General features: G+C 39.3%; 1 protein-coding gene across 5 annotated transcripts in view; it reads right to left on the bottom strand.

Annotated features, from left to right (window-relative positions):
• PLD5 (phospholipase D family member 5) overlaps positions 1-26746 on the bottom strand; it is a 436159-nt gene that overhangs the window by 237646 nt on the left and 171767 nt on the right. For 4 of the 5 annotated variants that reach the window (XR_008527647.2, XM_054560813.2, XM_054560821.2 and 1 more), the window contains exon 2: positions 20435-20571. Coding sequence is in view for 4 of the 5 variants with exons in the window: in XM_024254143.3 (XP_024109911.1) it covers positions 20435-20571 (137 nt within the window). In the remaining variant the exon portion in view is untranslated. Of the gene's footprint in view, positions 1-20427; positions 20572-26746 lie in introns of all 5 variants that reach the window. The other variant, XM_054560816.2, reaches the window with a different exon arrangement.

Below are 26746 nucleotides of genomic sequence, written 5' to 3'. Positions count from 1 at the left end.
AAAATGTTACAACAGAGCTGCACATTTCAAATTTACTAGGAGGCAAAAAGGCCATCCTTAAAACACACTGATGAGTTGTAGTTTGCGGTCTAATTGTCGTCATCTGCCATATGAAGTTCAGTGCACTTGGAATTTTAACTTTCAAAATGTAAATTATTTTATCCAGAAATGTTCTTATGCCAGAGAAGAATAACCATATTAATATTTAAAACTCTATCAAGAGCTAGGCACAGTGGCTTATACCTGTAATCTTAACCTTTTGAGAGGTTTAAGCAAAGGACTGTTTCAGCCCAGGAGTTCAAGACCAGCCTGGGCAACACAGCAAGACCTCGACTCTCTAGTTAGAAGAAAAAAAATTAGCTGGGTGTGGTGGCATGCATTGGCTGAGATGGGAAGACTGCTTAAGCCCAGGAGGTCAAGGCTGCAGGAAGTCATGGTTGCACCACCACGTTCCAGCCTGGGTGACAGAGGAGACCCTGTTGCTAAAAACAAAACAAAACAAAAGCAAAAAAAACTTTATCAAGGAATAAAGATGTAACTAGTCAATCATTAACAACTAGAAAGAAAACTATTAGGAGTGGGTTTTGGTTTTTGTACTAAGAACCATCCTTGTGATTCTCCACAGGACACAACCTTTTCTAGATTACCAAGATGAACATATATATATATATGTGTATGTATGTATGTATGTATGTTCTACATATATATGTTCTACATATGTGTTCTACATGTGTGTTCTACATGTGTTCACATGTGTTCTACATGTGTGTTCTACATATTTGTGTTCTACATACATATGTGTTCTACATATTTATGTGTTCTACCTATATAAACGTTCTACATATATAGAGAACAGTTATATAGTTATATATATGTGGCCATCCTTAAAACACAGTGATGAGTTGTAGTTTGCCTAGTACATTTGATGTATATATAACAAATAATTCTCGAGAACAAGAGACGCTTGGAAGTATTCTTCTCACTCAAGGAGTAGTAAACAACTACTTTCTGCCTCTGAGGTTTTTATTAGGCATTTCAGGTAAGAATACAAAGCCAAAGATACCAATATTTCTCCCGAATCAACCTGCCACCCGACCAGCTACCATGGCCAAAGAGCCCATCATTGGCAAGACAGCATTTCTGCGTTAGAGCAACTTTCCGTCTCACTTGATTTTACTATGGCATTTGACAGTCTCTTTTCAGGGTGTTTCTCAAATAAAGCCCTCTCCTGGTTTTCTTCCTATTCCTATTTCTTTTCAATTTTCTTCAATCATTTTTTTTCCTGAAAATTTTTTGTTTTATTTACTTATTTATTTTTTGAGACAGAGTCTCACTCTGTCGCCCAGGCTGGAGTGCAGTCGTGTGATCTTGGCTCACTGCAACCTCTGCCTCCCAAGTTCAAGTGATTCTCTCGTGCCTCAGCCTTCTGAATAGCTGGGATTACAGGTGGCTGCCACCACACCTGGCTAATTTTTATATTTTCAGTAGAGACGGGTTTCACCATGTTGCGCAGGCTGCTCTTGAACTCCGGATGTCAGGTGATCCACCCGCCTCAGCCTTCCAAAGTGCTGGGATTATAGCCATGAGCCACTGTGCCCAGCCTTTTTCCTAAAACAATTTAAAAATTTGGTGTTTATGTGAAGGTGAGTCCTGAAGCCTCCTCTTATCCTCCACCTCACCCATTCCTGGGGGGCTATGTTCTTTTCAACTACCACTTGCCAGCCCACTCTGTATCACCACCTCGGGCTTTTTCTGAGGTCCTTGTCCATTATGCAGCACCAGCTTCTGGTCATCTCCACTCAGGTGATCCAAGGGACACTACCACGTTCAAAATAGAACTGCATTCTCCATCTACACTTTGATATAACCAGCCATCTGAATTAAAACTTTAAGAATCATTTAGGTCATTGGATATCCCCTTTTGTATATCTTGACTGTCTGCCTTAGGAGAAGGGGAGTTAACTCTTACTGGTTCCTAATCCATGTCATCGGGGAGTTTCTTGAGTCCTCTACACCTTATGCACAGAGTTTGAGTTCTCTAGGTGATTGCGATGTGCTCCCAAACTTGGTACATTAGATGCTTTATGTATGCTATCTCGACTAATCCCTACTGAAATCCTATGAAGCAGGTACCCATTTACAGAAGGGAAAACCCAGCTTCACAGGTATTGAGTAAGTTAGCTAAGATCAACCGGCTACCAAGGGACTCACAGAGATTCAATGTTTATGAGTTTCCTGCCACTGACTCTCCATTATCTTACCTAGTGGCTCCCACAGTTTAAACTGCATAAGTTGTAAGACAGTTTTTTTTAAATGTAGATTTCTGAGGCAAACCCACTGAAATTATGATCCTCTTGAATTAGATTGAAACCTAAGCACATGCACTTTAATAAGCACCCAGGGGATTCTCCAACAGGCATCTAGGTATACTCTTGGGAGAAAAAAAAAAATGGTTCATCAGCCTTATTATTATTAACTTTTTCCATGAAGTACAAATAGAATTGTGTCCATATTCTTGTTGTTTAATGGCTCCCAGTTCATTTCAAAATAATTTCCAAGCCTGGTGTGTGTGACTTTCACATGGTGGTCACAATCTTGTTTGTGTCTCCTATCCCTCCTTCCCTTCCATTCCGTGACAAGATTGAGCCTTTTCACATCAGCAAATCTTGGCATATGCTGTGGCCCTTACTTGGAAGCCTGGAATCGTTTGAATCCAGTTGCCTGCTCTTTCATCCCTTAGAGTCAGCAGCTCCTTCCTGTGACTCCTTAGCACAAGAGACATCCCTCATTGCAGCATTTTTATGCTGAAGGGCTGTTGTTTCTTAACTCACTGATCTCTCACATATTCTTGATGGTAGAAACTAATCATCATTCCTCTTTGTATCTCTAGCATTAGCACAGTCCTTACACAAAGGAGACTTTTATTAAATATTGACAGATTGAAAAAATAGAAATTCATCCATTGAACACTGACAGATGTTAAAAAAAAAAAAGCTAAAGGCTTAAACATTCTGTGGCTATATATGTGCATTTTTCATACATGTTAATAAAATACATCATCACCTATCTCAATCTTTTGGCATTTCATAGACATATTTTTAGAGGAAAAAGGGATTTTGGAGGTCATCTTAGATGATCTCGTAATTTTACAGATGGGAAAATATAAACGAGGAAAAATTAAGTGGCTTTCTCAATTTTCCTCAGCAAATTGAGTAGAGATTTGAAAGCTTCCCTTTCCGTGGTCCAGTTTCCCCTTCTTACCCCAAACCACTTCCTTCTTCCTTTTCATCCTTTATCCTGGTTTAATATTTTTTTGAGCACTCACTCTGTGTGGGTTACTACTGGGTCAGATATGCTATTTCAACACTGCATTTGTTCAATATTACTGACTCAGCACTTGAGCACATGACATACACTGGCACCGTGCCAGCTGCCAGAAATGCAAATATGAATGAGCCAGAGTTCCTGACACAAACAAGCTTGCGTTCAGAAGAGATGACAGTTTAGCGTGCAGCGATTAAGACATGGTGTCTCAAGTTTTGCATTACCAGCCTAACCAAATGGGCACCCCTGGACAGCAGCAGAAGACTTTGCCCTCCATGACATCTTTAGGATTAAACATGGAATAAAAATTTGATAGTAATGTATACAAAGGACAAATGTCACTGCTGCCTTCTTCACCAAAGTTGTAATAGGGAGGAAAGGGTCAATCAGAAAAAGAATAACAAAGTACACCTCTGAGAAGGCTTATCTTAACTCATCTCTCACGGAAACGCCAAAAAATAATTGCCCTCTGGAAGGGACCTTCTAGCATCCCTTGATTCCCAAGACAGAATGAAAACTGAGGCCTCTGAAAACATAATTGCTAATGCCTGAACCTGGAAAGAGACACAGCAGATACAAAGCAACATAATCAATGTTTAATATTACATTTCCAGGCTAGATTGATTCACATATAAATTGAGTGTGCCTTATATTGTTCAAAATACCCCCGATTCAACTTTCATTAATCTCGGACCAAAGTCCAAACTCAATACTCATTCATCTAGAAATATTTTGAGAGATCCATGACATTTGATGTTAATACTTCTAGAGTCCTAGACTGCCCTGTGCATAATGTTCTTAATAGATTAAAACTAAGGGGGCAAAGTCCCTCACTTAGCAATGCCTTTTATTATTATACTTCATGTCCTGGGATACATGTGCAGAACGAGCAGGTTTGTCACATAGGTCTACACGTGCCATGATGGTTTGTCACACCCATCAACCCGTCATCTACACTAGGTATTTCTCCTAATGTTATCCCTCCCCTAGCCCCCCACCCCCTGACAGGCCCCAGTGTGTGATGTTCCCCACCCTGTGTCCATGTGTTCTCATTGTTCAACTCCCACTTATGAGTGAGAACATGTGGTGTTTACTTATCTGTTCCTGTGTTAGTCTGCTGAAAATGATAGTTTCCAGCTTCATCCATGTCCCTGCAAAGGACACGAACTCTTCCCTTTTTATGGCTGCATAGTATTCCATGGTGTATAAATGCCACATTTTCTTTATGCAGTCTGTCATTGATGGGCATGTGGGTTGGTTCCAAGTCTTTGCTATGGTGAACAGGGCTGCAATAAACATACATGGGCATGTGTCCTTATAGAATGATTTATAATCCTTTGAGTATATACCCAGTAATGGGATTGCTGGGTCAAATGATATTTCTGGTTCTACATCCTTGAGGAATTGCCACACTGTCTTCTATAATGGTTGAACTAATTTACACTCCCACCAACACTGTAAAAGCGTTCCTATTTCTCTGCATCCTCTCCAGCATCTGTTGTTTCCTGACTTTTTAATGCTCGCCATTCTATCTGGCGTGAGATAGTATCTCATTGTGGTTTTGATTTGCATTTTTCTAATGACCAGTGCAATGCCTTTTCAAAAATATCAACACAAAAGGAAAGACAACCAAACTCACAAAGAGCTTTTACATCAAGTGGCTCTGCTCAATATTATGGACTGAGCTAAAGTCTGAAGTGTTTCTAGTCCACATTTCTAACCGGAATTTTTGATGACTTTGTGATACTAATTTTGTAAAATAAGACTCCTACGAAGACTGGTTACATTACTGAAAAAACTAATACTTGACGTTCACTCGTAGATACCGAGTACTATAACAGAGGTCAGCTCTGGGCAGTGTGGTAACACCCAGGACAGGAACCTCACAGGGAACAAGGTGAACGGAGCACATCTCCTGCAGGAGGGGTTGCCTCAGGTGAAATCCAAAAGAGAGAGACAAGGAGGAAGGCTGTGCCCAGCAGAGAAAGCAAAAGACAGGAAGGCACTGAGGCTGGGAGAGCTTGGTGCTTTTAGGGCCCAGGAAAACATTTGGAATGACCACAGCAGAGCGTGGAAGTTGCTAAAAGAGGGGATGTCAAAAGATGGAGCTGTTCAGGCAGCAGGGGACTTGACTGTCGAGTAGCAGAACTTTGTACATAACAAAGCAGAGGATCCTACAGGATCTCAAAGTTAACCCATATTTAATGTACAAAAACAATCTTCCGACCCAAGCCTTCAGATGAATTTGGGCTATAAGAAAATCCAATGCAAGGATTTATATCTTAAAGGCTTGCAAAATTCAGAAACATTTTTTTTTTCTTTGAGTAGTGAAATCAATGGAGAAGTTTCAACAGTCAGCAATGCATTCGCTGGAAAGGTCTCTGTCTTCTGGGCAATGCCTCTGGTGGGTCCTTAGGGAACCACTTTGAGACCTCAGGACCACGGTCTCCCAGAGGATGAGGGCAGGAGTGTATCAGGGACTGGTTACGGGAAAGTTTCTTTTTCTAAAAACAACATTTTAAAATGTACCATTTTTAAGTGTAAGGTTCAATGGTAATAAATCCATTTATATCCTTTTCCCTACTTTGTCCACTCTCTCCTTCCTGACCCCTAGTAACCACCAATCTACTCTATATCTTCATGAGATCCACATTTTTAGTTCCCACATATGAGTGAGAACATACGATATTTGTCTCCTTGTGGCTGACTTATTTAACATAATGACCTCCAGTTCCATCCATGTTGCAGGAAATTACAGGATTTCATTCTTTTTATGGCTGAATAATATTCCATTGCATATATATATATATACCACATTTACTTTATTTACCCATCCACTGATGAGCACTTAGGTTGATTGCATATCTTGGCTACTGTGAATAGTGCTATAATACAAATGGGCATGCAGATAACTCTTTGATATATTGATTCCCTTTCTTTTCAATATATACCCAGTAGTGGAATTGCTGAATCAGATGGTAGAGAACTGTATGTTTTTAGTTTCCTGAGGAACTTCCATACTGTTCTCCATAGTGGCTGTACTAATCTACACTCCCACCAACAGAATATGAGGAAAAAGTTTCAAGGTGGGGAAATCCAGAGAGAAGCCCAGTGTTACGACCTGGGATACAGTATTGTATGGGCAAGCTTTGTGAGGGGCTATAGTGATTCAGAATCAACATGTCTTCCTGGGGCTCATTTCTGGGATATAAGACACTTCATCTACTCTCATAAAACCTGAATCTACACCTACTATACATTTCCATTCCATCCCATCCCAGCAGGTTCAGGAAATAAAGGTGGGTATGCATCAACAACTGAAGTGTAATGATTGAAGATGCTCATATTATTGGATAAAATAAAAGAAAAACACTGAGGCAGAGACTGAAAGCAAGATGTGTGCTACAGGAAACGCCGTGATATGAGCTTCCCTGGGCCGTGGAGGCATGCAGCATGTTGGACAACGTAGCAGACATCGTGGCAACCCTCTGCCCTTTGGTAGGCAGCCCTCATCGCAGCAGCCCTGACTTGGCCCTGGGAGCATAAAAATCAGGTCAGCCAGTCAAAGCTGGATTTAAACAGAAAGGAATCAGAATATGCCACCCCAAAATACGCCACTTTGGCATACAGACTATTTTGAGATGAAAGAAACCTTCTTGGAACCTCCCTTATCTGACTAAGAGCAGAAACTTCTGAGAAATGAGGGCTGCCATGAATCCTCTTTCCCAGGGGACTTTCATGGTCATGAATAGTACAGAAAGTTGGCAGCAAGATGGGGCTGTAGAAACAAACTTTACTAAATTACACTTATCTTCCATTAGTTTCTCACATTTATTTTTCCACAATTTACTTCCTCTAGAAGCTCAAAACTCTTTTTCTTTCTCTTGTTATTTCTCCGCAGATTTGTATCCATATTTCTTCTATGTATGCAAAGGACATGAATTGCCCTTTTGTAAAATTAGTATCCAAGTGTTTGGGTCTGACCACCTCTTTACAGTTTTTATTTTATTTCTGTGAGAGCCCATCCATATGCATATAAAATAAACCTTTTTCTCCTGTTACCCTATTTTTTGTCAGTTCAATATTCAGGGCTGCTGCCACTGAAACCAAGAGGTCAAGGAAAGAGTTTTTCCTCCCTAATGGAACTCAGCTTGACCCCTTACTAGGGTAGATTATTTAATAAAGTTTAAACTTATTTCATCTGTAAAATTAGTATCACAATATCTGCCTTAGTATAAGAATCAATGAGATAACACTGGGTCCTTTTAGTGGCTGGTATATTATAGATACACAATAAGTGATAGCTGTCATAACACCAAATAATATCCCAAAACCGGTCATTTGTCATGAACCACAGTCCACACCATTTGGAGATGTAGTTCTAGATCCTTTTGTAGTAAGAACGGACTACCAAGATCTGCCTGGAGACTAAATAATGTGAAAATCAAGTCAAAATATGATAGTTGACTCTAACTTCAGTTACTAGTAAATAGCATCACTGAGAATTGCGTGGTAAAAATAAGAAAGCATCTGCATAGAAGCTACATCTAGCCAAATGATTGAATATCCCAGACTGCAATATTTCTGAAAGAGTGCTCAGAATAAAGTACTTCATTTTTAATAAGGGACAGCCCTCATTCATCTTATAGAGGAAATGTTACAATTATTGAAGCAAAGAGCTCACAGTGAAAATTCACCTTATATATGCACAAATAATCAATTTTCAATATTCTATGAAGGTAAAACATTAATAACTGCCTATGAAAATCTCCTAAAAATTGATATTTCTAATATGATGAAAAAGAAAGGCTCCAAAATCTAATTATATCTCTCTGATAAATTAGATGTGCTCTGTGAGTGATGTTATTTATTTTGTTACTAATACAATAATTATTTTGATTACTGTATTGGTCTCATACGTTGATGTTTTACTGAATCCTCTATCAAACCATATTTCTCCTATGTATGCAAAGGACACGAATAGGCAAGCCACAGGTGAAGAAGTAAACATGTCTCATAAACATGTGAAAAGATTTTCAACACTCCTCATAATTTTTAAAAATACATTTTTTCTTTTATCAGATTGACAAAGATAAAGAATTTGATAATATGTGATGTTGACAATCGTGGGGGAAAACAAATAATCATAACATTAATGATACAGACTCTTAAGAATCCAACTTGTACTATCTGTCTATCCACAATTAAACCACATCTACCCTTTCACCTAGCAATTCCACTTCTAGGAATTTAAAGATATTCTACTACCTAGGCTAAATGTGTTCCAGGATCGATAAAGATCTCCACTGTGGCACTGGTCATTACACTAACAACAAAATCCCCAAGGAACCTAAATGTCTTTCAAATCAACAAAGGACTAGTTGCATTATTTATATCATATTCATACAATGAGTGCCATGCAGCCATGGATCTATCTGTCTTAATACGTAAAGGCGTGGAAAAAAATCGTTCATGGTACATCATGTCCATATGCTCCCATCTGTGAGAAAAAAGGGACTGATACATAAACATGCACAATACAAATATCCTCATATAAAATCGTATTTCTGGGAAGATATATAAGAAAGTGTTAGCAGTGTTTGCCTCTGGGCAAGGGGACATAGGGCCTGCAATAAGAGGCGGACTTTTTCATTGTAAAACTGAATTGTTGACATTATTATCATCTGTATATATTAGTTTTTCAATTGCATACATAGTTACTTGTTTTAAAAGGCAAGGATGTAACGAAATAACTTGGGAATATGGATGTAATAAAACAAGCAAAGTCAAATAAGGTAAATCTAAGATGATGAGTTTTGTAGATTAACCCGGAAGGAAGGGATCTCTGATCTATACATTTCTCTGTTTTGGTCAAACAAGTTACACACTATCATCCATTTTTTTTTTTTATAAAACTCTGTAGAATATGTAATAGTATGATCACCATCATTCTACACTCAAATCAAGGCTGCTTAAATGACCAAGTTTGCACAGCAGGTAGACGAGCTGAGATGCACAATCAGGTCTCCTGGATGCAGAGCCTGAGTGAGCTCTTGGTCATGTCTCACACACTTCACCTTGACCTCTGCTGCCCAGCAAGGGCCAGGCCACTGAAGCTTCTCAATGGCTTGTGATGGCTCTGAGAATTGCAAGGTAAATGTAAGAAAGCATCTGCCTAATACTTCCTATTTTCTCTTCTATTTTCATAAAAGTATAGACCTCATGAGGCAGTAGATTATATTTTAGAAATGACATTTCTCACATTGGATGCTATTGGCCTTTGAGCTTTGAGTGTGGCTCAAAAAATAGGCAAATCGGCCAGGTGTGATGGCTCACACCTGTAATCCCAGCACTTTGGGAGGTCATCTGAGGTCAGGAGTTTGAGACCAGCCTGGCCAACGTGGTGAAACCCCGTCTCTACTAAAAATACAAAAATTAGCTGGGCATGGTGGTGGGTGCCTGTAATCCCAGATACTCAGTAGGCTGAGGCCGAAGAATCCCTTGAATCTGGGAGGCAGAGGTTGCAGTGAGCCAAGACCACGCCATTGCACTCCAGCCTGGGCAACAAGAGCAAAACACTGTCTCAAATAAATAGATAAATAAATAAGCAAGCGAATCATATAATACCTCACTTTGTAAAGCACTTTGCAGTCTTCTACACGTGAATTATCTTATTTCTGTCTCACAGCAGCATGGAAGACGACTTCTCATCAATTTATAAATGGGAGTATGGAGGCTGAGTTTAGATGACTTCCTCAGCTTGAAGGGACAACAGGAAACCTATCCTAGGTCATCTGAACCTACCTAAGTTTCATGTTGCAAACATATCGCTGCATCCAGGGTGAGTAATATCTGAAAACTGCTTTGGATTTGTAGTTCATGTTGGTTTGCAGAATCTTTTATTGCTTGCTACCATGCCTTTTAGACTCACAGTTCAAAGTTTCCCCTCTGAAGCATAAACCCATTCTGAAATGCTGCATTCCAACATTGCAACCTGTTCTAAATGTCTAAATTCTATGGTTTTGGAAGCTGAGGTCCTATGAGGCTTTAACAGATTTTTCTGTTTAAAATTTTTCTCAATATAGTCTTTGTGACCATGGCAATTACTTTAACTGGAAGTTCTGATTAGAAAAATTTCTAATTACAGGTCTATAACCAAAATATAAGAATACCCATCAGACACATCAACTCCAGTTTTCTCTTTATTTTTCTTCCCACTCCACTCCCTCCATCAATGTTCCTATTGCCTCAGATTCAGGTTGGGCTCTTAGGTGTTACTATGAGAATGATTACACATAGGGCCTCTTCCTGACAAGGCAGTTGAAACAGGTTGTCTGTGGAAAACACAGCCATACTTTCTGTTTTCAACACTACTCATGATTATCAGGTATGACTGTGCCTATAAGGGTTCAGTGAACTTTTTGAAAAATACATATCACATTCAAATTATCTTTTTGGAGAACAAACCTGGTGACAGGAAATGTCAACATCATTAATCATATATTAAGTTTCATTAAAATCAAAACTTTGAAATAATTAGCTTCTGCTGCTTCTTAGAGTGGTAATTATAGACTATCAGGGGAGTGTCACACTCTCTCGGATTTCCTCCTTTAAATATTAAATGCTAGAGATGAAACATTATTTTTAACATAATCTTTTAAATTTTAGCTGTGGAATGTAAACAATACTTTCTGGATATTGGGCTAATCAAATCTCATAGTTCAGGAAATTTGAATCTTACTGGATTCAATGGTGAAATGAAAATATTAATACATGCCATCTCATAGGAGAGTAGAGTTCAGAAGCATAAAAATATCTGTTATTTAAATGTGTTTGGAGACTTCTCTTTTCCTTCACTTAAAATCAAGCTATCTCCCATTTCCAGTTATTAACAGTTATTTATTCAATGCTAGTTAGAAAAAAAGTATAGCATCAGACTATTCTATTTCATTTTAACAACTCCTCTACAAGTTTCTTTTTCTAACTCATTTCTACATGATAGTCTTTACATATATAATCTATAAACTACTGTATCTTCTCTCATAATTCTCGGTTTGATCTAAGGCATATTCTACTATGGAGGAATAATAAAGTAATGTAATAATACATATTATCTCAATGAACACTATTCTTTCTGTAATTTATACTTGTATTTTCATGGAAACTATTGCCCACTTAAAAAATGGTAGCCACTCAGCCCAGTGTGAGAGACTGCATGTGGCACAGAAAGAGACAGATAGATGGGTTCCTTGTTCTCAGGGAGCTTTTGATCTATTCAGGGAAACAAACAAACAAACAGAAATGCTGATAACTCCAATAAAAGACCAAAGTTCCCATTACAGGACTGGACTTTTATTTGGAGAAAGGGGGCAAAAAAGTGAAGAATCAAAGAGGGATGAGGTTCTTCAGCTCAGGACTCTGGGAGAATGCAGATGACCTTCGAAGGCATAGAGGCTCAAAAGGGAAAGTGACATGTAGTGTTCATTTCTCCTTATTACAAAGTTTTCCCACTCCTCTGCCAGCCCTTGAGTCTCTGCCAAAATGCAAGTGATGGTGGCTGAGTCTCTTGCTATAGAAGCTCAGAATAAATAACCTTTACTTTTCTCATGGGGTTGGCCTTCATTTATTTCCACAGGATTCAGTGTGTTGACAGAGGGGCTAGTTTTAGAAAAGGAAAGGAACATCTCTTCCTCTGAGATAAAAATCGAAGGAGGGAGGGACAAAGGAAGTCACTTGGGGGATTCTGAGTTGGAAAGAAAGCTGAAGGAGTTACATCAGGTGGACGCCATCTTCTCAACCAAAGCAATCTCTAAACAGAGACCCAGGGAAGGGAAGGGGAGGGAAGTGGAAGGGATTTACAACTGGAAAAGAGAGGGAGCCAATAAGAAATGGATCAAATGACTCACTTATGTTTAACATCGTGAATTAAACATAAATGCTTCTCTCTCCTCTTAGATCATAGAAAATTCCAGAAGAAATAGATACTGGCACTGATAAAAGGGAAAATACTTCAGAATATCATACAGGCGATAGGCTCACTGTCAGCTCAAATGGGGAAACTAGGAGAGGATATAAAATAAAAGGCTCTAGAGATAGTTTTTGTCTTTATTCTACTTTTCATCGCTATTTTTCATTTAGTGCCCTGGAAATCCATTTGTAGTATCAAGGGCTCTAGGCTTTTACATTCTTCAGAGTTCCTCTGGGGTAAGAAGAATAAGTTAGACTACCTTCTTTTTTCTTTTTTAGGCAGTCAGAAGAGTGCTCAGATCTCAAATAAGGAGCCAAAACCAAATGGGATCTCCTAAATTTGGGAGCAATGCTGTAATTTAAAAACATAGTTGGGTTTGTCAATACAAAGCAAAATAGGTCAAAGTTAATGTAGATAAAGGGAAAAATTTATAGCTTAAGAAGAGGGTGAAAAATGATAATAAGCTCTCCCCCATTTTGGAGCAAAGTAAGATGAAAGTAAGAAAAAAAAAACTGCAAACATCTGCAATAAACTTCTTCCCCTTAATAAGAAGAATAATAGTGGATATTTATTGAACATTTATTATATGACAGATGCTATTATACCAAAGGTACTCACATTAACATATTTAGTCTTTAAAGAAGCCTTTCACACAAGACCCAATACTTGTCTACAATATACAGATGAAAAGAAAATGAGGCACAGTAAAATCAAGAAACTTCCCCAAGACTGCAAAGCTCCTAAGTGGTAGAGCCAGATTCAAACCCAGGTAATCTGGCCCTATAGTCCACATGCTTATGTCTGGAATATGAAGAAATGAAGGGAGAGGAAGAGGGAAGGAGGGAGGGAGAAGTACTGTTCAGTCAGTGCTGAACAATTCTTTAGTACCATACAATTGTTCATTACTGCAGCTTAAGAATGTTTCCTGTGGTATCACTGTGTCTATCACCAATACCCTTGGACGACAATATAAGGACAGCCACAGAACTTAGATTCTGGTCTTTAATAGAAGTCTTCATGAAAAGGAACCAGGGCTCATTTGAATGTAGACAATACCACGTCTCAAAGCAAGCTAATTTAAAATAGCACTAGAAAAGCTTGCTGTTGCCAAAAAGCAAGGCGGCTCTCAGAGATCCCTGGAATAGTGTCAAAAAGTACAAAAGGTGGCTCTCACTGGCCTAGTGACAATTTGGGCATTAAAAGGGAAAACAATGATTAAAGTCCACTGGAGCAAGCTGAGTCTGTTAAGATCACTATAAGGTCATGATACTAAACAGAAAAGTGACAAAATACTAGGAGGTAATTGTCAACAAATAAAGTGGTCTCTCAATACTGTCTTCTAGGAATGTCATATATTGATGAACCAAATTATGTGTGTGCTATGCTGAAGCGGCAGCATAGCCGCTTATTGATATAAATCTAGATATAAATCTAGATGTCTGTAGATATTTTTTAAGAAATGATAGGTCAGAGGAAGAGATTCAGCAAATAAAGTAGGTGAAAAATATAAAGTAGTCAGCTTTTTAATAGAAAAACTTGAAAATTTAGAAAGGATGTACAAAAAGTCTATGTGTGAAGGGGTGGTATATTACAAAGTGAATTTGGCCCTTGCTATACTTTCTGTGACCAGCCTTTGGTGATCTAGGACACTCCTTATTGGAGAACTGCTGTGGAAACTTATACATTGGTTACCCAGCCTATAATATTACATGGGACCCCTTTTGTACAGACCCAAATCTATTCAATTTAGGATGAAAGAAAATTTCTGGAGTCAGGAATAATGGGGATTAGATAGGTTAGAGATAGAGACTGAGATATAATGATACAGATAGATAGACTGAGTTGTTCCATTTCCTTCATACTTCAGACTAAGTGAGCAAGCTAAAACGAATGTGAAGATATGTGGGCAAGAGTGAGCCAACCTAGACCGGTAGCCACCCAGGCATGGGGGCTGTTTCAGGAAGATGAGATGCAAGTGTGAGGAGGTCTTGAACAGAGGCTGCCATAACTACCTAGATAAAATAGGTGACACATGCTCATCAATATGATTATATGGCAATGTTAGCCCACCCAAGACGGTATGTTTACTCAGCTTGCTTAATGACACTTTGCAGAAATTAATTTCCGTATTGTCATGAGGATTGGCCTGAAGTCAGGGAGGAGAAGGATGCTGACTGGTTCTGTGTGTATTTGTCAGGGAGGAATAGCAACAAAAGTCCCTCTTCTAGTGAGTGTCTAATAGTGTCTCTAATAAGTGGTGGAGTAGTAACTGAAAATGACTGATGTAGGATAGCTCTGTGTGGGGGGAAGGGAAGATGGAAGTAGCTATATATACAAAATGAAGACCTCTCCTCTGAAAGGGTGGGTGTTCATGTGAGAGCAGGTGTTCTGCACTGGAGCAGCACCTGGAGCTCAGCTCCAATGTCTCTGCTGGTCCCTGAGGACATGATGTGTGGGAAACTTCACCGTTTGTAGTTACCTCTCACAAGAATGAGGTAAGAGGATGATTAGGGCCACTAGCAAATTGCAAAATAGCCAAGTCACAGGATGCATGCAACCTAAACTAGCAGTTTGAACTTTCCTTACCTATCAGTGATGTCCCAGGCCTACTGACATGTAGGTTACTAGTAGAAACTAGAAAATGTGTCTTTCACCCCCTCAGGTAACAAAAGTGACATGGAGATTTAAAGTTATAAGGACCAAATAAATCATTTAAAACACATTGGGAAATGGTGGAAGTGCCCAGAAATCCAATACAAAGAGACAAAGAAAAAGGTCATTTACTGAGGTCAAAGATCTTATTTTTGGGGCATTACAACTGAGGCTCATTAAAAGACATTTGGAAAATAAGTTTAGAGCCTTTGATATTTTGTAGATTTGTAAGGGAAATTATGATAAAATTATCCACTATTAGTGCAGTAATCTAGCAGCAAAATAATAAAAGGGGGAAGAAATAAAACAAGTAAGACAAAAAAATCATAAGAATTTTTTATAGGGAGACAGATACATTTTTTAGAGAGGCATATGAAAGTTGGAAAAACTTTGAGTGGGCAGAATGAATCAGAATGGGAATCTTATTAGAGGACAGAAAGGCTAGTTAGCAGAAATAAGATGAATTAAAGTACTATATTTAAGAAAGAGTACACCAGATGAAGAGGTCTTTGGGAGAGACTGTCAAAACTGTGATGAGATGCTGACAGACTGTAAATGTTGATATTCTTTCAACTTTCAAAAGTGAGGAGCGCTACACACACAGAAGGAGTTTAACGATAAAGTAATAAGATCTCAGCAAAGGTTGAAATGAGCAAGCAGCACTTTATAATAGTGACAACACACGGAGAAAAGCAGAAAGAGAACCCATTGGACTTCAGTACAAAGTAATTGGAAACTGAGTATCATGGGGTAGAGTTAGCGCCACCTTCAGGTAAAGTCTGGGAAGGAGTCCAGGGAGGTTAGCTCCAGGAAAGGGAAGAGGTCATGAGAGGAAGGACTGGAATTTTCTAGAGAAAGGTTTAAGTTGAGACTGGCATGTTCGAGCTTCTGCAGACCAGTGGATTTTCCTACTGGTCTGTGTCAGCACCAGTATATTCAATGGTGCTTCTCCGAAAAGCCCTCACCTCTTTTACCAGGGACATGACTGCCTGGAGGAATCTATAACTGAACACTCTCCTGCAGACTTACGAGGGCCTGGACCAATGGCTGAGGCTGCCCTGAGGACAAGGATGGGTAAAACCAGGAGTCAACCAGTTTAAGAATTTGCTGCCAGATCGAGGCAAAAAAAAATTAAAAAAAAAAAAAAATCCAAGTGAGACTTCAGGATGCTGCAGGAAGCATGGTGATATGCTAGTCATGATCTGGCAAATGGATGGGGGGAAAATTAAGACAGAAGGGGATGATAGAGGAGGAGCTTCAGGGAGGTAAGAGACTGAATAAACAAATGTACAATGGCCAAATCATATATGAAGGCTGCACAATCTGTAGACTCCTGCCCAGGAAACTAACCCCTTATCTGCAATAACCAGCCCAGGAAGGCAGTCTGCTGTAAGTTAGACTTGTAGGAAGTCAGACTGCTATCTCTAGTAACAATCCAGAAAGCCAAACAATAATTTCTGTAACAATTGGCCCCAAATGGCCGGGACTTGATTAATGACCAACAGCTTCCTTAATTTTTTGTTCCTACTTTCAATTCAGGATCAACCAGAAAAAGTCAAATATGACTCTCTAACCAATTACATAGGATGTCACTTCTAGTTATCCCACCTACAGCCTACCCAAGCCAATAGCCCCTAATCAGAGCACACCTAGAGCCTTCTTTCTTCCACGATGAAGCTTTCCCATTTCTCTGCCTACCTTTGAGTCTCTGCAAAACACAATTGATGGTGGGTGACTCCCTTGTTGCTGCAAACTCTAACTAAATAGCCTCTGCTCTCATGTGATTGGTCTTTGTATATTTCCATAGAACCAAAGACTAAAATCAGGATAGATTCAAGATAAGTGAAGAAGTGGGAGGAAAAGGAAGTACGTTGTGAATACAGAAGAGGAATTTCTAGAATCTTTGGAGGAACAAGGAGATAATTAACATTTGCATATTATTTTTTAATGAGTTTCCTGATGCTTTGCTGTGGGTTTATACAATTTACTGAATCCTCATAAACTTTGTGAGACAGATTTTTTTAATCTATCATTTTTAAGGAAAATGAAATTAAAAGTTTTCATAACCCATTAAGGGTGAAGAGGTGTCCCACAGCAAATTTATTCATTTCACTATGTCAGGCCACTCTCCCAGACCCTGACATCCCCATTTTATTAGTCCGTTTTGACACTGCTGACAAAGACATACGTGCAACTGGGAACAAAAAAGGGTTTAATTGGACTTATAGTTCCACAGGGCTGAGAAGGCCTCAGAATCATGGCGGGAGATGAAAAGCTCTTCTTACATGGCAGTGGCAAGAGAAAATGAGAGAGATGCAAAAGCAGAAACTCCTGATAAACCCATCAGATCTCGTGAGACTTATTCCCTATCACGAGAATAACACGGGAAAGATGGCCCCCATGATTCAATTACCTCCTCCTGGGTCCTTCCCACAACACGTGGGAGTTCTGGGAGATACAATACAAGTTGAGATTTGAATGGGGCACAGCCAAACCATATCACCCATTGTAGCTGTGACCACCGTAAATTGCCACAACAGTCTCATGACTCTACTGTAACTCCTTGTGCAGTCTCTTGGTGCTCTCCCAATAGAGGATGAATGAAATAATTCAATTCATAGCTTCCCCAAGCTTACAGTTAGTAAGTAGTAAATGTAGATTTAAATTCAGATCTTCCTAATTTCAAAGTCCATGGCTGTTAACCGCATCAGGCTAGCTTGGAAGTGGAGTTGCTTGCTGACAGGTAGGTGTGAGGGTGAAGTGGATTTTAAATGTATTGATTTGAAATGCTTAAAAAATGGCAAGGCTAGAGTCTTGAGAAGTAAATTCTTAAGTTGCTAAAAACATTGGCAAGGGATAAGATGGATGGGTGGAGGTCTGTTAGCCAGACACAAAAGGCTCACTCCCCAGGAAATGATTGAGGAACTCCAGAAATGTTGCATCCACCTGGAGTACCCTCTGTTGGCAGAATATGACTTCCAGAAGGATTCTGTCAACCCTGATATCAACACTGACCTAAAGCCCACAGTTGTCCTCAGACCGAATCAGGAGGAGCTTGTGGAAGATCAAATCAAATTCAAATGAGAATAATCCAGAAAAGGTGGTGAAACAACAGGTTGGAAACTGGATTAGGGTATAAGGAAATGCAGCAACCCTACCTCCTCATCCTGTGCATTGGAGAGAGGAGCAAAAGCAGAAACTTCCTGGGGATGAAGTTAGGGGAAGCAAGATACCAGTTCTAGGGCAGACATACAAGAAGTGTATGTTGTAATGTCTGAGAATGCAGAACAGAAACACAGGGCACAGGGCAAGAAGCTGCAGAAGATCTCTCTCTCTCTCTCTCTCTCTCTCTCTCCCTCTCTCTCCCTCTCCCTCCTTCCCTCTCTCTCTCTCTCTCTATATATATAAAATCATATATCATATGTAATATCATATATATATGATATATGTTATCTAGTAACCAGGGTAGTGAGTCCAACCACCCAAAGGAAAGGAGAACGCGTAGTAGCTAGAATAATATTTTCTAGATGGTGGAAGAAGTAGTATTAAGTCATTAGAATTTAGTTACTGATTGAGAGAAGAAATAGCCAGACCCCAATTCCAGTTGCATGAGTTAAAAATAAAAATTAAAGCAAATTTTAGCTTCCTCCAAGTGAAAAAAAATGACCTTTTGTTGTTGAAAATTACCAATACCTGGTAATGTGCATTGAAATGACCAGGTATTTTGTCTTAAGGAAACTGCTATGGTTTGACCTCTATGAAATTGCCTTCTAGGTGTTCGAGTTTGCATTTAAAATACACAGCACTCTTCACTTTAAGGTGAGAAGAGAGAGAAGCAGTGTGATCTCACTCAGTAAATATGAGTCATGGGCCCCTCGTCTATGTATATTTGACATGTAACAGCATTAGCAAAAGATGACAGTAACCAACTGTTCTTCTGTTGCTTTCATTACAGTAATCACAAAACAATTTTTCACCCAAATCCAGTCTGGGAAGTAAATATATTTATGAAATACCTTTTTTTATTTCCAGCTTTTAAGTTCAGGGGTACAAGTACAGGATGTGCAGGTTTGTTACATAGGGAAATGTGGGTGATGGTGGTTTGCTGCACAGATCATCCCATCACCCAGGTAAATATTAAGCCCAGCATTCATCAGCTATTCTTCCTGATGCTCTCTGTCCTCCCACCCCAACCCTCCAACAGGCCCTAGGGTGTGTTGTTCCCCACCATGTGTCCATGTGTTCTCATCATGTAGCTCCCACTTATAAGTCAGAACATGCAGTATTTGGTTTTCTGTTCCTGCATTAGCTTGCTAAGGATAATGGCTTTCAATTCCATCCATGTCCCTGCAAAGGATGTGATCTTGTTCCTTTTTATGGCTACATAATACTATGGAACACCTTTCTAACATGAAGGAAGAAAATCTAAAATGTGTTTTGATTTCTTTCTTTTATACTCTGCTCTGTATGTAATACCTGTTGCCTGGTAACTAGACTATAAGGTACCACGGGTTAAAAAAAAATGCCAATTGTCTTTTCAGAACATTTCCTGCACCAGAACATTCAACCTCAAAGCAAAATATCCAGGATAAAACTCACATACACATTACCAGGTTGTTGTTTATTTTAAGCTAGGAAAGTTGGGGGGGTATTAGGCTAATGCTTTCCACTGGGAAATATAACAATTTAAATTTATTATAAGCTCTAATTTATAATCACTGTTGTAATTTAGTGGCCTCACTTCAGCTTTGCAGCAATACGTATATAAAAATAGACCTCTTCTCTATCTGCCTGCTTTTGGTACTTTTCTTCACCCTCCCCGAACCTGAAAAAATGGTAGCAGCTCAGAGAAGAGTTTGATGAGGAGATTTCTGGGGTTGAAATTACACTGTGATGTCTCTGCCAGTCAGCAATGGCCCCCAGGAAATGCTACTTAATGTAACTGAAGAGACATAATGCATACATAAAACCGTAAAGCTATTGTAGTTTCTAGATTAAAAACAAACTGTGTGCTAAATTGGGACAGGTCGAGGAGCCCTGTGTCTTCTCATCGACACACTTACTTCTTCAATCCCTAACTTTAATTTGGAATTTTCCCTGAGACGTGTGTTTTTTAACTTACATTTGATGGAACAACTAGCACAGCGTTCTTTGTCCATTGGGGCACTCATTTTTTACAGGCTCATCATGAACACCCAAAACAAACCTCATATACAGTGGTCTCCAGAAATGCTGACTGTTAACAAAAATTTTTTTGTTGCCCACCAGCCTGTAGAGAATATGACCAGATTGTAAAGTGAATTCAATCATTACTCATTACTTGCCCTAAAAGTAAGAGTACTAGTGGACAGATTCACACCTCAGCTTAAGCTAAGGGGAGCCTGGATGGATGACTACGTGTGTTTATGTATTTTCTTCTCCATTGCTCAAGGCCCTCTTTGGATGTCTTGCCCGCCCCCTAAAAGAGAATTTTTGTTTGTTACCTCTTACCGACATTTATTTTGGCAATTTTTTTCTGAGAGTCCATCCTCATCTTCTCCCATGATGTCCACGGCTGAAAAGATCAGTGCAACCAGAATGGCAAAGCAGCACACCAGGGCAAAGATCACGATGCACTTCTGCTGGGACTGAAAGACGAAACAAAGACAAAGAAAAGTAAGTGGTGCTGCTTTCTCTTGGGAAACTTAAGATGTGACAACTTCTCAATATTCCATGAAAAATGGATGGGGATACGATGATCACTGCCGAGAAGGGAAAGCTATTCTCTAGTGAACATGCTGAAGATCTTTATGCTTATTTCTCAACACAGCCTTCAAACCCCACTCTAAGTGATAGACCCTGTTAAATAATTCAAGTGTAGTATCCAGGCTTCTGAATGAGTTTGCTCTTCTTCTTCTTCCTACTCAAGAGCAGTCCAGAAAAGATCACTATGATATCTATTGTTTCAAATTAAAAATGAAACACATATGCTAGCATCATGCTGTTGATAAAAACACTCAAACTCTGTAAAACATTTGAAGATATTTATTCTAAGTCAAATGTGAGTGACCAATGGCCCATGACAGAACCCTCAGGAGATCCTGAGACCATGTGGCCAAGGTGGTTGGGCCATAACTTGGTTTTATACATTTTAGGGAGACATAAAACATCAATCAATAGGCCGGGCACGGTGGCTCATGCCTGTAATCCTAGAACTTTGAGAGGCTGAGGTGGGTGGATCATGAGGTCAGGAGATCAAGACCATCCTGGCTAACACGGTGAAACCCCATCTCTACTAAAAATACAAAAAATTAGCCGAGTGTGGTGACAGGCACCTGTAGTCCCAGCTACTCCGGAGGCTGAGGCAGGAGAATGGCATGAACCTGGGAGGCAGAGCTTGCAGTGAGCCAAGATCGCACCACTGCACTCCAGCCTGGGCGACAGAGCGAGACTCCATCTCAAACAAACAGTATCAATCAATACATGTAAAATGTACATTGGTTCAGTCCTGAAGGGCAGGACAGCTGGAAGTGGGGGCTCCCATGTCATAGGCGGAGTCAAAGATTTTCTGATTGGCAATTGGTTGAAAGAGTTATTATCAAAAGCAAGAAATGTCTGAGTTACTATAAGGGGTTGTGGAGACCAAGGATTTATCACGCAGATGACACTTCCAGGTAGCGGGCTTCAGAGAGAATGGACTATAAATGTTTCTTATCAGACTTAGAGTCTGTTCTATCAGCAATTCCAAAAGAGAGGAGAGCACAAATGAGGCATGTCCAGCTCCCACTTCTCATCATGGCCTGAACTAGTTTTTCAGGTTAACTTTGGAAGGCGCCTAGCTAAGAGGGTTCCATTTAGATGGATGGGGCGTTTCGAATTTTATTTTTGGTTTACAATGTGTTATTTAACTGACATTGTTCATTTTAAAACTCTGAACACAAACATAACTCTTGATATGATTTTCACTTAGAAATACAAGCTGAATGTCCAGGTGGTCAAAGTCACTCACATACATATCATTAGGACCCAGTATGATAATCTGAGCCATCTCTCTTTCTAGGGGCTCATGGCTAAAAGTGGCAGAAGACAGGGCCATGATAACTGGGCAGGAGCTGTGGCCACTGTGACAAATCATTCTTCCTGCCTTCCCTCTGCTACAGTCTGAATATTTGTGTACACCCAAAATTCACATGTTGAAACCTTAACCTCCAAGGTGATGACATTAGGAGATGGGGACTTTTGGGAGGTGATTAGGTCATGAAGACAGAGTTCTACCCTCATGAATGAGTCTCAGAGATGAGCATGGTGACATGCACCTACAGTCCCAGCTAGTAAGGAGGCTGGGGTTGGAGGACTGCTTGATTCCAGGGTTTTGAGGCTGCAGTGCACTATGACTGTGCCTGTGAATAGCCACTACACTCCAGTGTGGGCATCATAGTGAGACTTTGTCTCTAAAAGAAAAAAAAAGGCCTTAAAGAGCTCCCTTGCCCCTTCTATCATGTGGGGATACGGCAAGATGGCACCATAGATGAAAAAGGAAATGGGCCCTCACCAGAAGCCAAATCTACCAGCATCTTGATCTTGGATTTTCCAGCCTCCAAAACTGTGAGAAATAAGTTTCTGTTGTGTATAAGCTACCGAGTTTATGATATTTTGTTATGGCAGCCCAAAAAGACCAAGATAAATTAGATAAATTCTGGATGGAGAAAGGAGGAAAAGCAATTTTAAGTCTATGTACAGCTTTTAAGGGTTATTTACAGAGGTGAAAGGGTCATCTTTGGTCAGGCAACCAGGCATACATCACTCTGTTAGTGATAAATATATGTATACACACGTACACACACACACAGTTCAGAGCCTTTCTGAAACCAGCTGACTTTGCATCCTCTTACCACCTGGCTTCACTTTATCACCAAAGCCACATGATTTCCTAAGAATCCAAGGAACCTCCCAAACTCAGAGTCCAGGTCATCGAGAGGTATCCTTAAATGACAGATTGTAGTTAGAAATAGATGTAGTCAAGTCAAAGGAATGAATGGTGTTTCTGTGACCAGGCACTGTCAGCCCACATGAGTGCTTCATTTTTGTTTCAAATCCTCCTTTAGGCCTCATCTCCTATTGCAACCTCAATCCAAGTCTGCTCCTGCCTGTCATGATATTTTCTCACTCCCCACTCAAACACGAAGTGATGAAAGCCAAAGAAAGATACAGCCATTATTCTTTTACCCTAGACCCTGCTTATCTGTAAGACATGGATTCTGTTTTATTCTTTTTTTTCCCCCCTTTTGAGACAGAGTTTCACTCTTGTTGCCCAGGCTGGAGTGCAATGGCATGATCACGGCTCACCGCAACCTCCACCTCCCAGGCTTAAGCGATCTCCTGCCTCAGCCTCCTGAGTAGCTGAGATTACAGGCATTGCACCACTACGATCAGCTAATTTTGTATTTTTAGTAGAGATGGGGTTTCTCCGTGTTGGTCAGGCTAGTCTCGAACTCCTGACTTCAGGTGATCCACCCACCTCAGTCTCCCAATGTGCCAGGATTACAGGTATGAGCCACTGCGCCTGGCCCTGTTTTATTCTTTCTATCCTCAAGCAAACAGCACAACCCTAACAAAAAGAAGGTGCTCAAGAAATAATCATTGTATAAATAGTGAATGAACGAAATGAAAATTACAATGGCATATAATATGGTTTGACTGTGTCCCCACCCAAATCTCATCTTGAATTGTAGTTTGCATAATCCCCATGTGTCATGGGAGGGACCAGGCAGGAGGTAATTGAATTATGGGGGTAGGTTTTTCCCATGTGGTTCTCATGATAGTGAATAAGTCTCACGAGATCTGATGGTTTTATGAAGGGCAGTCCCCCTGCACTCACTCTCTTGCCTGCCCCCACGTAAGATGTGCCTTTGCTCCTCCTTCACTTTCCACCATGATTGTGAGGTCTCCTCAGTCATGTGGAACTGTGAGTCCATTAAACCTCTCTTTCCTTTATAAATTACCCAGTCTTGGGTATGTCTTTATTAGCAGCATGAGAACAGACTAATACAGCATACTTCTGAGAATGCAGAGACACAAAAAATGTTTCTCTCAAAACTCATTTGTGACCTTTCTGAAAACTGGCTTGATTACATATTTTGGTGATTATAAATTTTGTATTTTATCCTTTTTTACTTTCTGCTGGTGCTACAGGCAAATTCGTGGGCCACATTTAGCAACTATATAAAACTTGCAGAATAGATTGTGTATTCGTCTTACCATTTTATTTTTCATTCATCCCTTATTCCTCACTAATACTTTTAAAAGTTTATATTTTGACAAATTATAGTTTTATAAGGTACAAAGTGATTTTTTAAATATAGGTAGAATCATAAATTAAGCTATAAAACTGTCCATCACCTTAAATATTTGACATTTTTGTGATCAGAACATTGGAGCTATACTCTCTTAATGATACAATGTACAGTACTCAATTATTATCTATATTCACTATGCTATGCAACAGATCTCAAAAAGAAGCAGACTTATTCCTCCAATCTTAGGCTTTGTACCCTTTGCTTATCATCTCCTCATCCCCTCTACCCACCAGCCTCTGGTAACCACCATTCTACTCTCTACTTCTGTAACTTCAATTGTTTTATATTCCACATATAAGTGAGAACATGTGGTAATCTGCCTTTCTACATTTGGCTTATCACTTAGCATATCTTCTCCAATTCTATCCATGTTGGCACAAATTACGAACTTTCTTTTTTCAGGCTGAATACTATTTTGTTGTACATACATTCCATATTTTCAAAACTCCATTCATCTGTTGATGGGCACTTAGGTTAATCCCACAGCTTGGCTATTATGCATAGTGGTGCAATAAACATGAGTGTGCAGACATCTCTTCAACATACCGATTTAAAATCTTTGGGTAAATACCCAAAGGTAGGATTGCTAGATCATATGGCAAATCTATTTTTTAGTTTTTTAAGGAATCTGCATACAATTTTCTATAATGGCTACACTAATTTACATTTCTTCCAACAGTACATAAGTTCCCTTTTCTCCAGTCCTTGCCAATGCTAGTCTTTTGTCCTTTTGATGATAGCCACGTAGCAGGTGTAAAGTAATATCTCATTGTGGTTTTAAATGGCATCTCCCTGATGATTAGTGATGCTGAACAATTTTTACGTATCTGTTACCCATTTGTATGTCTTTAAAGAAATATCTATGAAAGCCCTTTACTTATTTCTTGATCAGATTACTTGTTTTTCTTCCCATAGAGTTGAGTTTCTTGTACAGTTTGGATATTAGTTTTCTATCAGGTATATGGTTTGCAAATATTTTCTCCTAATCCCTAGGTTGTGTCTTCACTCTGTTAATTCCTTTGTTTTAAATAAGCTTTTTATTTGAATGTAATCCCATTTGTTTATTTTTGCCTTTGTTGCCTGTGCTTTCGAGGTGAAATCTAAAAAAGTTGTCATCCAGGCCAATATCATGTAGCTCTTCCCCTGTTTTAGTAGTTTGACACTTTCAGGTTTTATGTTTCTTTAATCTGTTTTGAGTTGATTTTTGTATATAGTGTGAGACAAGGTCCAGTTTCTTTCTTTTGCATATGAATATCCAGTTTTCCCAATACCATTTATTAAAGACAGTGCTCTTTTTCCATTGTATATTCTTAGCACCTTTGTCAAAAATCAATTGACCACAGATGTGTGGTTTCATTTCTGTGCTCTCTCTTCTGTTCCATTGGTCAGTGTGTCTACTTTTTTGCCAGTATTATGTTGCTTTAATTACTACTGTTTTGTAGCACAGTATAGATTGAAATCAGGTAGTGTGATGCCTCTGGCTTTGCTCCTTTTGCTAATGATCACCTTGGCCATTCAGAGTTTTTTGTGGTTCCATATGAATTTTAGGACTGTGTTTTCTATATCTATGAAAAATGACATTGGGATTTTGATAAGAATTGCAATAAATCTGTAAATTGCTTTGCATAGTATAATTCTTACAATATCTATTCAGGTCCTTTGCATATTTCTTAATCAGATTGTTTTCTTTCTATAGAGTTGAGTTCCTTATGTATTTTGAATACTGATTCTCTATCAGATACATGGCTTGCAGTATTAATTATTCCGGCCAGAATTATTTCCATATATTTGTGTCTTCAATTTTTTTTCATTAATGTTTTATACTTTTTGGTGTAAAAGTCTTTCACCTCCTTGATTAAATTTATTCCTATTTTATTTTTATAGCTATTATAAATGGGATTATTCTCTCAATTTCTTTTTCAAAGTTTGTTGTTAGTGAAAAGAAATCCTACTAATTTTTCCATGTTGATTTCATATCCTGTAACTTCACTAAATTTGTTGATAACTCTAACAGTTTCTTTTTTGGTGGATTCTTTAGAGTTTCTTATATATAAGATTGAGGTAAGAGACCAGCAAGACTTACTTTCTGGTCACAAAACAAGATCTGGTCCAGACAGGATAAAGTGAAGAAACTGGCAGGAACCAGCAGATGATGATGAAAGTGATCCCTAGCTGCCCTCCTTGCTCATAGGCATAAGACACTCCCCACCAGCACCATGACAGTTTACACATGCCATGACAATGACCCAGAAGTTACCACCCCCTTTGCCAACATCCTGGAAGTTACAGACTTTTCCCTAGAGAGTTCTAAATAAACCACCCTGAATTTGCATTGATCCACCCCTTAATTTTCCTATAATTGAAAGCAGATTTATCTGAGTGTAAATAAAGTTGCCAAGATCCCTTGTGATGCAAACCCTGGGCACGTGGCCAATGAGTTAGCCCTGCTCTTCAAAGAGAAGTACCA

This window comes from Pongo abelii, chromosome 1 (genome assembly GCF_028885655.2).
Source record: "Pongo abelii isolate AG06213 chromosome 1, NHGRI_mPonAbe1-v2.0_pri, whole genome shotgun sequence".
Lineage (NCBI taxonomy): Eukaryota > Metazoa > Chordata > Mammalia > Primates > Hominidae > Pongo > Pongo abelii.
The sequence above is the reverse complement of the archived record's forward strand: the minus strand, read 5'-3'. Positions and strand labels throughout refer to the sequence as shown.